This window comes from Ornithodoros turicata, chromosome 2 (genome assembly GCF_037126465.1).
Source record: "Ornithodoros turicata isolate Travis chromosome 2, ASM3712646v1, whole genome shotgun sequence".
NCBI lineage: Eukaryota > Metazoa > Arthropoda > Arachnida > Ixodida > Argasidae > Ornithodoros > Ornithodoros turicata.
In genome coordinates, this window is record NC_088202.1 from 87,983,696 (window position 1) to 87,996,586 (window position 12,891).

The following is a 12,891-nucleotide window of genomic DNA, read 5'->3' on the forward strand; positions in this document are numbered from 1 at the left end:
TCACCATATACTAGTTTTAATGAAAGACAGGGAGGACGATGCGTACTACGATGCAGTGAAATGAGCACAAACTTAATACAGTGAGTTTCATTTACACAGAGACGGTTACGATTACTTAAAACGACAGTTCCACGGAATTGATCGAACGCGATGCATGAAAACCGCTCAGTAGCGTCGACGTTTGATGTCTCGACTGTAATCGTCTTGGTCAGCCCCACGAGGGCCGCCACGCATGTCATCTTGAGGTCCACTGTAAGGCTGGTCAAAGCGCGACTGCCGGGGAGAGTGTGATGTGAATTCAGCACGTCCATTATCGTACGTGCTGACGAATGTTGCCCCTTCTGTGGGCGGTACAGGTGGCAGGACACCACGGTTCTGTTCAGTCACAGAACCCGGTGTCTGCTGCTGCTGCTGTTGTTGATCGGGGGCACTGCCTCGATTGTAACCTAGAATCTCTTCCTCACGCTTGCGAAGGATCATTTCTTCCTGGCGGCGGGCCTCTTCTCTACGCTTGTGCTCTGCCAATCGGGCCTCGTGCTCGTGTGCGAACAGCTTGCTCTGTTCTTCCATGAGGCGCAACTGTTCTCGTAAGAGTCTCGTCTCGTGCTCGTAGCGGTAGAATTCCATCTCTTCTTCCAGTTTGTGGCGTTCGTCCTCAAATTCCCGCTCGAGGAAGTCCCGCTTCTGCTTCTCCAGTTCCAGGAGCTTCTTCCAGCGGCTAGAGAACTCGTACTCGAAAGTACCCGGTTCAGCAAAACGCGGACCGAGCTCCCGTTCTTTCATGTACTGCGGGTTGTTCTTGTTGACATTCTTTTCAGGGAAACCGTCGTCCTCATCGCGAAGGTCTAGGGGCTCCACCAGTACAGGTCTTGGAGAACTGGTCAACAGAAGGCAGCCCTGGCTTGCCCTCTTCAGTGCTGCCATAGCACTTGTCTTACGCGCGAACTCCACAATGCCCTCACCTACAGAACGGCCACGGTCATCAACGATGACCACGGCACGATCGATCTCACCGAAAATAGCAAATGCTTCTTCGAGAAGCTCATTTGATACCCAAGGGTTCAAATGTTTCACGAGAAGCGATGATCCCTGTGTCGCAAACCGAATTTGCAAGTAGCGTCCTTCCATTGCAGTGTTATCCAGTGCAGCCTTAGCGGCCTCTGCCTGCGCACGCTGGTCGTACTTAATGAAACCAAAACCTTTTTGAGGGTGAAGGTACACCTCTACCAGCTCGCCATACTGCTCAAACAAGTTCTTGAAGTCGGTTTCCGAGAGTCCAAGGGGAAGGTTACCAACGAAGAGCCTACAACGAGCCCCGTGACGTTTTGGTGGTGCATTCTGCGGCACGGGGGGCACCACGACTGGTGTTTGAGGCTTCTCCTCTCGTTCCCGCAGCACTTGAGCGTACCGCACACGAAGCCTTCGACCATTCTTTTCTGTGCCATCCAACGCCCTCATGGCTTGATCAGCCTGCTGATGAGTACGGAACAGAACAAAACCGAACCACTTGATTTTGTTCAGAAACACTTCTCGCACCTCTCCGTACTCGGAAAACATTTTGCGGAACTCATCGTCGGTCATCCCGTTGGGAGCATTCGCTACAAACAGCTTGCAATTGTCAGCGTTTTCTGGGTCCTCCTTTACAGCCACCTGTGGTTTTGGTGTAGTTTCTACCTTAGGCTGCGGCTCTTGAAATTGCTGCTGTGGGGCCTTTTGAGGTTGCTCAACTGGCGGCTTCTGTGGTTGCTGCATGGGTGACCGTTGCGGCGGCGGCTGCTGTTGTTGCACTGGTGGCCGTTGCGGTTGCTGCACCGGTGATCGTTGCGGTTGTTGTTGAACGGGTGGTCGTTGCGGCTGCTGAACGGGCGGTCTTTGTGGCTGTTGCGGCTGCTGAACAGGTGGTCTTTGTGGCTGTTGCGGCTGCTGAACAGGTGGTCTTTGTGGCTGTTGCGACTGCTGAACAGGTGGGCGCTGTGTCTGTTGCGGCTGCTGAACCGGTGGTCGCTGTGGCTGTTGCGGCTGCTGAACGAGTGGCCGTTGTGGCTGCTGCGACTGCTGAACGGGTGGTCGTTGTGGCTGCTGCGGCTGCTGAACGGGTGGTTTCTGTTGCTGCATTGGCGGTTTCTGCGGTGGTTGGGAAGGCGGTTTCTGCTGCTGCTGTACTGGAGGTTTTTGTTGTTGCTCTTGTACTGACGGTTTCTGCTGCATCGGAGGTTTTTGAACTTGTGGTGGCACCGAAGGTTTCTGCGGCTGTTGCGGTGCGGGCGATTTCTGCGGCGTCTGTGTCGCAGGTTTTGCAGGCGATGGTCTAGGGGGAGGTTTCGGTGTGGAAGTGGGGGTAGAGTTGGGAGTAGGGGAAGGTGAGGGTGTCGATTTCGCGCTCTGGCTTTGAGGTGAAGGCCTGGGTGGTTCCTTCTTAGGCGATGGTGGATCAGACTTTATCAGCGGCTTACTCGGTTGCTGTGGACGGCCGTACTGTTGAGGTGACCGCTGCTGGTGCTGATTCCCGCCACCGTAGCCTCGGTGGTTACTGTGGTCATCGTAGTAATCGTTATAGTCGTCGTAACGGCCGTAGCGACCGCCGCCGTTGCCGCCATATGGAGAGTAACGCTGTTGGTATGGAGGTCCACGTCTGCCAGCCATCATTACTCTTCGGAGGTGTCAACCTACGTACGGGAGGGGACAGAAGGGTTGATCGCCACACTGGCCAACTCGTTTTCCACGTAACAGACGACGCTTGGCCTTACATCGAGCTGAAACGCAATTTCCATAACATTCTAGATTTCTTTGCCACTGCTTGGGCCGACGATGTTTCTACGAGAACATTCCCGCCTTAATTCGTTTAAACACACACGTGTCACCATGCACTATTTCAGCTTATGTTAGCACAACGAAATTGGTAAAAGGCAACTGGCAGCCTCCTGCAACCACTAGACGCGTTTCCATGAATGTACAATTACGGTGAGCATCAAACAGTGTCCAAAAGCACGTTTTGGAAGAATAAATCATGGCCGTATTGTTTCTGCTGGTAGTATTCATTGCAAGCTGTTTCTGTCACCGGACTTCCTACCCATTTTCGTCGCGATCCGGTCTGTACCAATCTGAAAAGGTGTAATCTTCTGTAATGGAAACGTTCAATTTTTTCGTGCTTGCCCGTGTTTTGCAAACTCGAAACATTCATAACAATTTGACTTTAACTATTACGCCTGCTGTATGGCTCTTGCCACCTTAGTACCTCTTCCCCTTAGAAGGGCTTAAGGGGAAACGGGACTACGTCCCTTTTTCTGAGGAGCATGCAAGAATACAAGTTAGTTTTGCGATGGAAAGAGCTGTTGACTTGTCGCATAATGAAATTTCATTTCATTTTCTAACCCATTCCTGACCTACACATCACTTGAATCCTTTTCACGTCTCGCCACGAACGCCTCGTGCGAACAACGACATTCGTAAAATGTTAAAATATAGTCATGCTTGTAATGTACTGGGCACTACTGTCTTAGCTGGTAACGAAATTCCACACTTCTTCGCCATTTGAAGGGTTCCATCAGTCATCACCGAAACGCATCTTTCTGCTATACGTGGCCGTAATTAAAAACTTATATCCGTTCACAAGCCACGGCTGTGAGTATTGTAGCGCAAAGCCGGCTGGTATACGACACTTCCCGGCACGAGCCCATCAAAGACGTATCAGTGACATGTAAGAGTCACAATGCGTGGATGTCCATGAACTAGGCGTGCTCCATGCACTGGAGCAACCCGTAGTGGAATTCTGTCTTATTACTTCAGTACCTCAGCATTCTGAACAAATCTAGCAATGAGCAGGCCACTGAAGACAGAAGTGGCCTGCCACACTCTTGCGCAAGATATTCATATTCTGCACGCCTAATGCAACATACAACAGCTCCGTTGAACACGTGTATCCTTAAAACTGCAGAGAACACACAGCAAATCTGTTTGATGCCCTGTAATTGTAACAGTAAAAATAAGTCTGTGATGAAACTTTAGAACAGAGTCGTCGCCGATTTATTTCACAAAATTAATCGGAAGCCAATTTTAAAGTACAACGCATTCACGAGTGTGTGACGAAATGTCATAATTGCGTAAATGCCTCATTTTGGGGGAAGCAAAGACAAGTCAGTCAGTCAGTCAGTACAGATGCAAAACTGTTTGCGAGGAATAAATAGTGGAAAGTAAAGCGCTCGATAGAGGGATCTGTGCAGGATATTTATCTTTGGGGGTTGTTTGAATTCCATAGGGGACGGGTGGTGGCACCGGTATCAACTGGCAACTGTCGTGTGTATTCACATAAAATATATTGATTTCATAAAATTGGTATTGTAACATCTGGGTATGCTGGGAAATCCCTGGATCGATGTGGTGTACAATAATAATAATTTAGGGCTTTACGTCGCTAGACAACCGTGTGTGGTGTACAAGAATAGAGAAATGAAACACCACGTGATTCCAGGTCATGGTAGTCTCAGAAGTTGCAACTCGACCAATTTTTTTTTACCAATTTACCAGACCAATTTTACAAAATTGCTCTCGGATGCAAAGTGGAACACGAAAACAAAAATACACATTGAAATAAAACAAACAGCAAAATTTAAGTGTCGCACTGTGGTGTAGAGATTCACATGGGCCGGCTCTCACAGCCTTTGGCCCCGAGCCTGCGCCCTACCTAGTGATCCCCTATTGAGACTCCCTGTGCACACCTAAGAACTGAAGATGAATGAAGACTAAAAGACCTTTCCCAGGGGTTGCTATGCTGCCGATCATCCGCCCGCTCCAAGTGCTCAACAAATGAGATGGACCGTGGACCACATCGTTTAAGAAATGCTGCTTTCTAAATGATTAGACTCTCCATAAACGTACATGACCGGCCAATGATTATGATGATGATGATGATGATAGTCCGCAACCTGGAGGAAAGTTGGTTAGATTTTCTAGCAAAGAGCGAAATCAACTAAATGAGCTTTGGAGCAGCTGGCTATGTACTTCAAGAATGAACAACCACGATTCACTCACTATCCGTGGACGGCATTACCTATCTTTAGCACAGAATAAAAAGTGCTATGTGCGGAGATGTGTAATCGAATGAACTCTCTGGTGATATCATGGAGGTACAATTTTGTGACTGTTTGCAGCTTATGGTGTAACAGATAACAGACTTCGGCAATTACGAACTGCCCAACAGGCGGGTCTGGTCTTTCTGTGGCAGACCAGGCCCCCCGAGTCGTTCTTCAAGGGTGAGAGCAGGACCGGTCTAGGGTTTGTAAAGGTACGGGCCAAGTAAAAAAATGACAGCCCATGTCAATCTCTACCGTGGTGTGCAGCAGCTGACAGTTACTATTTGATGGCAGGCCGCTGCTGCCTTTGCTCTGTGCACAAGAACAGCAAGCATTAATGTCAAGCCAAAATTTAATGACAACGTCTGCACAAAAAAAGAAAGAAAGAAGTAAATATTGCATAGTATTACACTCAGCAATTGCATTAAGTGCATATGATAAGATAACCTTATGAAAAAGCTAGGTGTCAGTACAAGGACACCTTCTTTAGCATTCTTCCTGATGCAACTACTAAATCTGATGACAGCTCTATAAAGTCATGGCATACATGACCACTTGACAGAAGCGGTAGCAGACTGCTGATCAAGTACACAATTGATAATCATTGGCTTTCGGCCGCCAGACAGCTATGGCCACAATGGTTAGGCATTCTGAGCCATAAGCCTTAACAAGTCCTGTATCACCTACCACGAGACATGAATTGACTGTTCATCAAAATGAGCTGTAACTATGACTGGTAGCTCTAATGTTGCACTATTTCATTGTTTGATGTTACTTGAAGGTAAAGTTACCCATTTAAACATGCTGTCTAGTAATATCTTATGCAACATGTCCCACCAATAGACAGATAGGTGGACTTGTTACTTTACATAGACCATGTCAATACTGGCAGACTTTTTTTTTTTTTTTTTGTAAACGGAATGAATGGTATACGATGCAATAAGAAAGCTATTAAGGCAGACTCATGTGATCTTATTATGTTCACTTCCGTCGAGGGATGGTGGCCCTATCGGAAATTTATTTTGCTTTAATCCCCCGCTCCAAGGAAGTGATGTAAGCGGCACCAGCATGCAGAACATGCTAGGAAACGACAAAACCATCATTTTCATACGCAGGAACCTGGAAAACTGCAGCAAGTTTATGGAATTTGTTGATTGCAATCAATTCCTAGACTGTTACTGTAGGGAATGGCATCATTTTAGCCCAGCTACCGCGGCCGTGAGTGCCGAAAGAAGCGATCTTGTTCCGTCTCCCATAGACTCCCAGGTACTGAAAATTTGGCAAACTTAAATTTGCCAAAAATCAGTGGATCGCTTCAGGCCTTCTAAAAATGTATCATTCCCTAGATAAACTCTAGAGGAACATGCCTGTACCTGTTTCGTGTAGAAATGTAGCTAGGTTTACGAGAACCCCGTCAACAAAAATCCCCCATAGACTTTCTTAAGAAGTGGGTGCGCCTTAAGTAGGCAAGATTTGGATGAATTTCCATGAAAGTCACAGTTATCAGATTCGACATTCACGTCCAGACTCGGACTGGCCATAGACTTCACTGCGAAGTTTCCGGTGAGCTGCACAGCATGGTACCCCCAGAAGAAAGACATCTGAGCTCTCCCTGTGAACCCTTGGGTAGGGGGGTCTTTCCCAGTACGATTTTTTCGTCCCAGTTCAGTCTTGTCCACATCCTTTGCTCACATCTGTTTTGCTATTGTTAGGGGGATGGGCAAAACACAATGTTGGAACTACATTCTATTTCACTAGAACGAGGACATGAACAGAACGTAATTTGAGCAGTCTTGTGAACAAAAATAGATCAATTCAGGCCTTTTCAAACAGTTACATGGAGTCCCCCTCGGGTCAGATCCTATGTGCTTCAACATTTTTCATTCGCACTGTTTTGATGCTGTGAAGCCTTCATATACTTCATAAAGCTGCAATATTATAAGGCCTGCTCAACTGTCATTAGTGAAATGCAGTAACAATCTAAAATTGAAACCAGCCATAGCTAATTACATAGTGGTTACAAATGCGGCATACCCTTTCACTTAGGAGGGAGAACCAACTAGGAATTTACAACTACTGTGCGAAGATGGTAGGATACCTTTTGAAGTACTTAAGTTCACAAATACCTTTGGAAAGACAAAAATGTATACTGCAGAAAAAGATTGCTATGGTAATTACTGATTCTACACCGGTAACAAGACCAAATTTCCAGGTAGAGCTTTGCAGTTCTAAACTAATACTGTGTTATGTTGCAATAAGCTGCTGATTGGTAACAAATGTCTATTACTAATGCAATTACTTATCCAACACACGAGCTGTGCTGTTCTCATGACAAAAGGCTTTGACAACTAGTGACCCCACTCCCATACCCGTTCATCCGTCAGCACCTAGGAGAATATGGCAACAAAATGTTAGACATCTCAAAATGTTGTCCACATGTTATGCACTGTATCAAACTGTGCATTCTTGATGCAAGATACACAGCATACTTTTAAGCAAAAGAAACAATCAACACAATGCATCCGCTGCACTTGCAAGGCAATAATGATGAGACCCCATTGTAACCCCACATGGTTAGTACGAAGTCTGTCCCAAAAGTAACGAGAATGATTTTTTTGTACATTCTCTGAAAATGCAGGGGGTCATTAAATAGCGTTACACAATTAAATTTTGCGTAAAACTTGGAAGAACCTTCAGGAAAACAACGAGAATTGGTCGAGGCAGACCACAATTAGGGCTGTCAGCAACTCTTTTCCCTGATTTGTTTGAAGACATTCAGAAACCTTAGAAATGTTGAAGACAGCATATGGGGAAGCTGCTTTGTCAACAACTCAAACTCTGAGATGGCACAAGGTTTCCAATGTTCGGAAGGACAACGGTTGAGGGCCATCAACAGCATTCTGGGCGGCCTTCACCAGTGAAAACGTGGCCATTCTTAAAACTGCTATGGATTGGGACCGATATTTAAATGTAAGGCTAATATCGGATGACATACCTACAGGACCTCGAGTGTTTGAGAAGGGTTTTGCGAATGGGGGTCCTCCACCACAACAAGGCGGAGTGGTACGTCGTTGGCTGCGACGGAATGTTTGGCGCAAACAAACGTCCTTACATTTCCCTGCCTATCCTATAACCCTGACTTCGTGCCGTGTGAATTTTCGTGTTCCCCAAAATCAAAATCCACTCGAAAGGACACTATTTCGGTGCCATTGAAAATGTCTAATCAGATGCGACGAGAACTCTGGCCAGCTTCTCACATGAAGACCTCTGCCACTGCTATGGAAAATGGCAGATACGCTAGAATCACTGTGTTCATACGCAAGGAACTTACTTTGAAGGTGATGCAGTCTGACTGTGTGTTTTTAATCATTCTCATTACTTTTGGGACAGACCTCGTACTTGGCTGAGACTTCTCAAAACTGGGTACTTTTGGTTGTACATCTGGATTAGTTTTATAACATTGTGTAGGGGAAAAAAAACGAACAAGAAACAGAGTATACTTGCGTCGAGAGAATGGAACGTCTATAATGAGTTATTTTTCATACTGTAAACATATTTTTATTTGTGATGTATGAATTTTTGCGAATCGCTCTTTCAGTCACTTGCGAAGTTACTCATGTGTATTTAATTTTCAAGATTCCAGGGCAGTTGCCTATGGCAGGATTAACGTCAAGCCGCCCAGTTAGGCATCCGGTTGGCAAATGTTTGAGGGTTTTTCCAGTCATTATCAAAAGTGCTTGTATATAACATGTTTGAAAGCAAGTTCCAGCAAGTTGTACCGGCGAACTGTAACCAAACAATTCCTGTGAACCAATGAATTCCTTGTTAAAAGGTACCACCCGCAAAAAATTCATTCAATGTGCCACATGTGTCAATGCAATGCTGGATAAGAACTGTTCTTTTGAAGTCAAGGTGGACCTCTATGCTGCAACTATCAAACCCATTCATGCTGAATGGTTGACTGAAGCTTTGCAGGAAAACTCTGTGCACGATGCCATTATTCTTTCAGGCTTTGCGCAAGCAGGACTGGCTCCTAGAACATATAATAAATACTTTGAAAAAAAAAAAAAAAAAAAGAAGAGTACTTTTTGCTGCTTTGTGATGACTTAACTTGACAGTGTGTATCTGGCAATGCATGAAGGCAATGTGTCAATCTATCAAGGCACTATGCCTCTTTATTCAAGTGTAAAACTTTTTGTGATCGCAAAATTCGCAAAAATTAATACATCGCAAATAAAGATATGTTTACAGTATATGCCTCAAACAGTGTTGGCAAGAAAAACTCAGTATCGTCAGCCCAGAAAGATGAAGCAGTATGTCTCATACTTGAAGTGTTGCGGCCATTTTGTTTCACGGTCTGGCACACTGCCTTAAAGGACAACTCCAGTCAAAACCTGTCCGGCCAAATTACGTTGCAATGTCGTCTTACAACATGTATTGTTAGAAAGTTTGCATCATACTGCAATTCAAATAAACATGTTCCGCAAAAGCATTTGACTATAAACAACTCTCCTGCAAGCCCTTTCTCTCAAAATTAACGTATTTCCAGAGTCACGCATATTTTGAAGCGAGAGCCCCCAACGGACTCGTATGCACGGGAGGAGAGAGAGAGAGCAGGAGGACCTCATCAGCTTGTGCGATGTTTGCGTGATGTTCTCGTGAGGATGTTCACGTTTCATAATACTCTCCCACACCATCTCCTCACGCATTCTCGGAAGCAGGATGCAAATAATTCGGTAGCTGGATCAGACAAAGCCTGTCGCCACGGGAACGTCATTGTGTCGTCAAAAACATAGTCACACGTATCTCTGTGTGGGAAGTTCAAACCACACGCGTTGCAATGAGTTGCAATGCTGATACTAAATTATATGACGTCAGCTGACGAAAAGTGAAGGACGGATTCGGTAAATTAGGAAATGTGCTACCCGTCGAAGCAGATATCTACGAATTAATGGACGGAGAGTGAACTTTTTAATGAGAGTCCTGTTAGATGCTTTGATTCCAGATTTCGATAAAATTGACAGGGTAGCTACATAAGGAGGGCAATACTACAACATAGTGGGCCACGTTTTTGCGTAGAGGAATAAAGAAAACATATTGGTCGACATGATTTGAAGTACGTACTTTGTTTCTGGACCCTCATGATTAACGTATCCAGCAACGAATATGAACTATGGCACCGCTTGGCCTTACGCTGCTCCGTTATGGTGCTCCGCTGTGCTGTTTTTGTCAAATCAAGCACATCTGTATTACTTGTTGAACCCCAGTATTTGCAGATGTGAATTGATCTCGACTTCACTTGCAGGTGCCTGGGATGAGCGCCAATGTACTTGAGAAACCCTGCTCGGCTTGAAGCGTTCTTACGCAGCGAGATCGACTTGACACGCATGGTGGAAATGTCAAGTCAGCGCTCCGGCTACCTTGAACCAGACTTGGATAACGCTCCAGTACGGCAGCTTCGGGAAGCCACATGACACTCAGAATCTTGCCTTGGCTTGGTTTTACATGAGTTGATGCGTCATCAATTTGTTTATGGGGAATTTGCACAAGCGTTGGTGCCAGACAACAGGCTTGGTATATATTATAAGTCCCGACGCTAAGAAATATCGGGTTTCCATACCACAAAGGAAATTTTAAGTGAAAACTTGAGTGAAAATCGCGTTCCCAGACACGGGTTCAAGTCAAGTCACATCGGTGAATTCGGGGGTAACAGAAAGTAAATCATTGAACAAAGACTAGACACTACAAGGCGGCGTGGAAGGTTAATAGAAGTCTTGGAAAGCAATTTAGTATTAAAGAAACAAATAGTTGGAAATGTTATCACCACTGATCACCACAATTTAGAACTGCATGTCACAAGTAAGACACCTTTTTTTTGGAAAGCCTCGATATGGCATTGGTAACTGATGATAACTGGTAACTGAAGATACGGTGCTGGTAACTGAGGCAGTTTAAGCACAGTATATATTTATTTCATTATCAGGGCCCTCAGTAACTTTCTTTTGATGACAAAACTTTTGGCGAGAGCAGACAGGTAGGTAGGTAGATGTTAGAACTTCGCTGTCACCCACTTGCATTGAGGGTGAACACCAGGAAACAGCATTTTATTACTTCTTCACAGGTCTAGGTATGGTATCTAGTATCCTGCAGGCGTTACGCAGTTGTTAGGCGTGGGTAGGGACAATATTCTGGAGCAACCTTACTGACACAAACTATGTGTGACAGCTATTGCTCAGGTGCAACACGAACCATACAAGTCTACTTAGTGCAGAATCTGGAACAAAGGTTGAACTTCAGTGCTTGACAACTCAGAAAGTAACTGCAGGTGTATCTAAGTTACTTTAACTATCTTATCTAGTCATTACTTTCTCAGACTAACTGTAACTTACTTTTGATTGTTTCTTAGTTTTATGGAAAGGATTCAGGCAGTTTATGTATTTCCTGTAGTCGCATAACATGTTAAATAAATTACTTTTGAGTAGTAGTATATGGGCATGTTTTCTCCTGATAGTGAACTATTATATAATTTGTTTTGCATTAAGCAAAGATATCAAATTCAGCTTCAAAACGCTTTTCAGTAGAAGTGGTTTTTCTCTGTTTTTTAAAACTCTTTTTAAAGAAAGGATTGGAAAGGTTCAATATTCGTGGATCCGCAGAACCTTCCTTGGATTCAGATTCGGATTCGTCCCATCTTTACTGTTTACAGCAAGTTTGCCCAAGACTGACACAATGCCTGAAAAGTTTTGTAAGTTCACCTTCTGGTATCCCAACTGCGCTCATGTCAAATTTATGTGGTTTGACCGGAGATGCCCTCTACTTGAAGAAATTGCAAAATATGTGGTGACGGTAATGGAAATAAAATGTGTGGTTGTAGAGTGAAGACTGACAGAGCAATGTGGTTAATTTTACCGTGTCATTGCTTTAAGCTTTGCAAATACACTGCATACGATGTTTGCAAGCACGCACGTAATGTGAACAGCTTGTCCATATAGAGAATGATACATAAATAAAAATGAAATGCAGAGAGGACATACTTCTAAAAGAATTTGAAGTTGTAAGTTGAGGCAGCAACATTACATCCCATTAGAATCCATTTAGATTCAAGTGTGTCAGCATAGTTATAAGCTGAACCCAATTACACAAAAGTGCTAACACCGTGCTAAGAACAATTAGCGGGACAACAAAGCAAATTACTGCCCACATATCACTACATCTAAATTAAGTAAGGTTAGGGTATCCTAGGGATCTTGTCTTTGCACAACTGATTCACTAAACCCTAATGCGAATGTAACTTCTCTTCAACATTAATGAACTTAAACTTAAAAGTTCGTAAATGTGAAGGGCAATAGTCCCTTCCTTTAGCACGGATGTTTTACCTTTTTTGCTTTCCAGAGAGTGAGCAAACATATTGCAGCACTCTCATGTCCTCTTTCATTTCTTATGAGGACAGCATTTACAGTGCTGCCATCTATCAAATCGAACCACCAGTTAATGTTCAGTGCACATCTGTTTACTATTCCACTGAATATGAATTAAATGTGATATATCATAGCCATTAACTGGCTTGCAAGGGAGGCATTACTGCGAAAAATGTCTCGATGCTAAGCAGTAGAATGCGTGGAAGTGGAAGCTTAGTTCAGCTCTGCACTTTGACTCATGAACTCAAAATTTGAGTTTTCCTCATTCCTTATAATGCCCACAGTTCGATGTCTTCAACAAAATATCACCACCTGATGTTTACAAAAGCCTATGCAGAAAGACGGCATTCAGGTTAAGGCACACAAAACGGATGCGTACGTCACTTTAAACGAGCTGCAAACTT

At 44.5% G+C, this 12,891-nt stretch overlaps 1 protein-coding gene across 2 annotated transcripts in view; it reads right to left on the reverse strand.

Moving 5' to 3' along the window:
* LOC135385700 (splicing factor, proline- and glutamine-rich-like) overlaps positions 1-12,891 on the reverse strand; it is a 21,189-nt gene continuing 8,298 nt past the window's right edge. For both annotated transcript variants that reach the window (XM_064615165.1, XM_064615164.1), the window contains one exon: positions 1-2,666. In XM_064615165.1, the coding sequence (XP_064471235.1) occupies positions 166-2,646 (2,481 nt within the window). In that variant the 5' untranslated portion in view covers positions 2,647-2,666 and the 3' untranslated portion in view covers positions 1-165. The remainder of the gene's footprint in view (positions 2,667-12,891) is intronic.